General features: G+C 43.5%; 1 protein-coding gene across 1 annotated transcript; it reads left to right on the forward strand.

Annotated features, from left to right (window-relative positions):
- Nucleotides 1–1,624: 1,624 nt before the first annotated feature.
- On the forward strand, nucleotides 1,625–2,617 carry LOC103596760 (mas-related G-protein coupled receptor member X2-like). Its single transcript, XM_008580457.1, has one exon. The coding sequence runs from the start codon at nucleotides 1,625–1,627 to the stop codon at nucleotides 2,615–2,617; it is 993 nt and encodes a 330-aa protein (XP_008578679.1).
- Nucleotides 2,618–4,758: the final 2,141 nt, after the last annotated feature.

The raw sequence follows: 4,758 nt of genomic DNA on the forward strand, positions 1-4,758 counted from the left end.
ATTACTTGTTGGTTTTCTCCCTTCACCATAGGTAGTTGACACTGAACCCTGGCAATGGGGCTGCAAGGCTGGTTAAGGACAAGGTCTCTGACAAGGACCCATGGGTTCATATGCAGGCTCTACCACTTGTTCACATGAGACCTGCATCAAGTCACTCAATCTCTTTCTGCTTTAATCTCCTTATCTGTAAAGTAGGAATAATAACAGTACTTACCTCATTGCGCTCTGAAGAGGACTAAAAGAGGTTAATACCAAGACGCACTCCATCAGGTGCTATCATTTACCCCCAATGTGAATTAGTTCACCTTCCTAAGCTGGAATTTACATAAACATCTCTCTTTTCACCCAAAGCCCTACACAAAGTCCAAATGGGTGCCTATTCTATTTCCCACCCCCTATCATAAAAAAATCCTCTTCACAAATACTTTAATCAGCAAAGCAAACTCTACTCAAAATCACATGGGGTCCAATAGGTGGGCTTTTATATTACATAACCTCTTAGAAGATAACTTAATAATTCCTCCCAGATATTTCCATCCCTCAACTCCCTCTAGTCAGCCTCATTGCCACTTCTCTCTCTCTCCTTTTCCAAACTTGCTTTTTACTCCTCAAAAGTGCAAAACATTCAGATAAGCTCTGAATCCTCTCCCTATCCACATCGTGACTTCATGTCATGGAGACACGACTGTGGCCATCATCAGCTATCTGTGCAGGCATAAAGAATTCTTCCAAATGCAAAAGAGCTCTCCATGGAAGCAATCATGAGGAATGAAATTTTCTTCATTTCTTTACACATGTGTTTTGTGGAGACTAATTTCATTTTTAAATGTTTGTATTATATTTAACTCAAAGTTTCATTCATTCACTCACTCACTACAAATTTGTTGACTACCCACTGTGTCCCCCACATGGAACCAGGCACTGAGAACACACAATGAATTAGAGAAGAGCACTTCCTGTCCTAATAAAGCTGACCCACTAAGCTAACCCAAGAGGTCTGGCCATCCTCAAACCTGTCCTAGGAAGAGGTCACATTCCCTTCATGACCCTGAATCATAATCTCCTTTCTTCCTGGTGGAGGGACCCCTCTCTATCACTGAGGGTGGCCATAGGCCATGCCTGGGGCCTCCGACTTCCTGCCATGAGAGAAAACCTATGTCCCAGGACAATAGGGTTGCTTGACCCAGGAATGCTGTGGCTTCCTGTTTAGAAATGGTGACTACGGTTGCTATCAGACATTTGATTTCATCACTGCAGCCCTGCTGCTGTTCCACACAACCTTCCCAGACTTCTCTCCTCCTTCCTCCAGGTGAAATGGCATGGCCTAGGACAGTGAGTGCGAGTGTTGAGGCCATAGAATTTTTCTGACCTCAACACAGGTGAAGGACCTGTGTTGCAGTAGAGAGGGCCCAGGCTTTAGAGTCAGCAAGAACTGGATTTGAATCCAGGTTTCAGAACTCTCCGGCCTTCAGTTAATTACTCAATCTCTGTAAGCCTCTATTTCCTTCCCTGTAATAAGGGAACAGTAATTCCCACAGGCAGGGTAGTCCTGAGAATCAGTGATCATGCAGCAGGTGCTCAACTCTTGTTTGTTTCCAGGGACACCCCTGGAGGGTTTCTGAGCATGGACTCAACCACTCCAACCTTGGAGACCGAACTCACAGCAACGAATGGAAATGAACAGGTCCTTCTTCCAGATTGTGACAAGGAGACCCTGACCTTGGTTTTGCTGATACTCATCATCTGCCTGGCCGGGCTGGCAGGAAACGCGGTGGTGCTGTGGCTGCTGGGCTTCCGCATGCGCAGGAACGCCTTCTCCGTCTACGTCCTTCACCTGGCCGCGGCTGACTTCCTCTTCCTCTGCTTCCAGGTTGTAGATTACCTGGAGAAACTCATTGACTTCTTGCATTCCACCTCCGTCTATATCCCTGACTTCTTCACCATTGTGTCCACCTTTGCCTACCTTGCAGGCCTAAGCATGATCACTGGCATTAGCACCGAGCGCTGCCTGTCCGTCCTGAAGCCCATCTGGTACCGCTACCACCGCCCGAGACACACGTCAACTGTCATGTGTGCCCTGCTCTGGGCCCTGTCCCTGCTGCTGAGTATCCTGGAAGGGAAGTACTGTGGCTTCCTCTTTAGGAATGGTGACTATGGCTGGTGTCAGACATTTGATTTCATCACTGCAGGGTGGCTGATTTTTTTATTTCTGGTTCTCTCTGGGTCCAGCCTGACCCTGCTGCTCAGGATCTTCTGCGGCTCCAGGTGGATGCAGCTGACCAGGCTGTATGTCACCATCATGCTCACAGTGCTGGTCTTCCTCCTCTGTGGCCTGCCCTTTGGCATTCACTGGTTCCTCTTAATCTGGATTCAGAATTATTTTTATTTGTTCCCTTGTCATCTTTACACGGTTTCAGTTGTCCTGTCCTGTGTCAACAGCTGTGCCAACCCCATCATTTACTTCCTTGTTGGCTCCTTCAGGCAGCAGTGGTGGCGGCGGAGGCAGACCCTCAAGGTGACTCTGCAGAGGGCTTTGGAGGACATTCCTGAGATAGATGACAGTGAAGGCAGCCTTCCTCAGGCATCGATGGAAATGTCAGGAAGCAGTGTGGTATAGCAACTGAGAGCTTCTGCTCGACTCAGACAGATGTGGCTTTGAGAACCAATTTGACCCCTATCAATTTCGGAGATTTTCTTAACTACTTTTTTCCTCTGCTTCTGATCTTAAGATGGTCCAGGACTTTTCCCACTGAAAGCAAAGCAGGAAAGGTAAAAATTTCCTTGGTCACTGCACCTCAATTGGGACTAAAATAATGTTACATTTTTAACAAGTTTATTTTTCTGTTTCCTACAATTTCTGTCAATAAAATTAGAAGAATTAAGTTTCAATCTAGCCTCAAAAGAGCCATCTTCTTTAAATTTGGTAGGCCTTAGAATATCTTCTTAGCTCAATAAATGATTATTGAATAAATGACTTAATGAACGAATAAATAAACTGATGAATTTTTATCACGCCTGTGTGAAATCTCCATCTATCAGATTTGATTCACCATCCTCTTTTTTTTCTCTTTAATTTATTTGTCCTTAATTGACCTATGAAAATTGTATATGTTTATGGAGTACAATGTGATATTTGGGTAAGTTAATACAGTGTGCAACAGTCATATAAAGGTATTTAGCAGATCTATCACCTCAAATATTTGTCATCTCTTTGTGTTGGGAACACTCAAAATCCTCTCAATTAAGCTACTTAAAGTTATATAGAAATTTGTTGTTGGGCCGGCCCGGTGGCGCACTGCTACAGTGTGCCGCTTGGGAGCGTGGCGGCGCTCCCGCCGAGGGTTCAGATCCCACATACAGACCGGCCGCTCACTGGCTGAGCGAGGTGTGGGTGCAGCACTGAGGGTTGCGATCCCGTTGCCGGTCCCGGTCCGGTACGGGCGCGACACTGAGGGTTGCGATCCGTTGCCAGACATGAAAAAAAGACAAAAAAAGGGAAAAAAAAAAAAAAGAAGAAATTTGTTGTTGACTGTAGTCTCCCTATATTGCTGTGGAACACATGATCTTATTCTTATCTCTCTACACTACTGTATCCAATGACCACCCTCTCCCCAAACCCCTTTCCTCCCTTTACCCATCTCTAGTAGCCACTATGCTGTTCTCTACTTCTGTGAGATCAACTTTTTTAGTTTACACATATGAGCGAGAACATGCAGTATTTGTCTTTCTGTGCCTGGTTTGTTTCACTTAACAAAATTTTCTCCAAGCTCATCCATGCTACTGCAAATGGCAGAATTTCACTGTTTTTATGGCTGAGCAGTATTCCATTGTGTACAAATATGCCATACCACGTTTTCTTTATCCACTCATCCATTGATGAACATTTACGTTTGTTCCAAATCTTGGCTATTGTGGATAGAGCTGCAATGAACATGCGGGTGCAGGCATGTTGTTTTCCTTTCCTCTGTATATAGACCCAGTAGTGGGATTGCTGGATCCTATGTATTTCTATCTGTACTTGTTTGACAAATCACCATACCGTTTTCCAAAATGGCTGCATTAATTTACATTCCCACCAACAATGTATGAGTTCCCCTTTCTCTGCATTGTCACCAGCATTTGTTATTTTCTGTCTTTTTGATAATAGCCATTCTAACTGGGGTGAGATGATATCTCATTGTGGTCTTGATTTGCATTTCTCTGATGATTAGTGATGTTGAGCATTTTTCCATATACCTGTTAGCCATTTGTATGTCTTCTTTTGAGAAATGTCTATTTGGCTCCTTTGCCCATCTTTTAATCATATTATTTGTTTTTTTACTATTGAGTTGTTTGAGTTGCTTGTATATTCTGGATATTAATCCCTTGTCAGATACACAGTTTGCAAATATTTTCTCCCACTCTGCAGATTCTCTCTTCTCTATTGATTGTTTCCTTTGCTGTACAGAAACTTTTTAGTTTGATATAATCCCATTTGTCTTTTTCTTTTGTTGCCTATGCTTTTGAGGCTTTATTCATAAAATTTTGCCCAGTCCTATGTTCTGAAGCTTTTATCCTCTGTTTTCTTCTAGAAGTTTTACACTGTGGGGTCTTACATTTAAGTCTTTAATCCATTTTGATTTGATGTTGGTATATGGTAAGAGATAGGAATCTAGTTTCATTCTTCTGCATATGGAGCTCTAGTTTTCCCTGCACCACTTATTGAAGAGACTGTCCTTTCCCCAGTGTATGTTTTTGGCTCCTTTGTCAAAAATCAGT

The sequence above is a fragment of the Galeopterus variegatus genome, unplaced genomic scaffold (genome assembly GCF_000696425.1).
Source record: "Galeopterus variegatus unplaced genomic scaffold, G_variegatus-3.0.2 Scaffold2102, whole genome shotgun sequence".
In the NCBI taxonomy this organism is placed as follows: domain Eukaryota; kingdom Metazoa; phylum Chordata; class Mammalia; order Dermoptera; family Cynocephalidae; genus Galeopterus; species Galeopterus variegatus.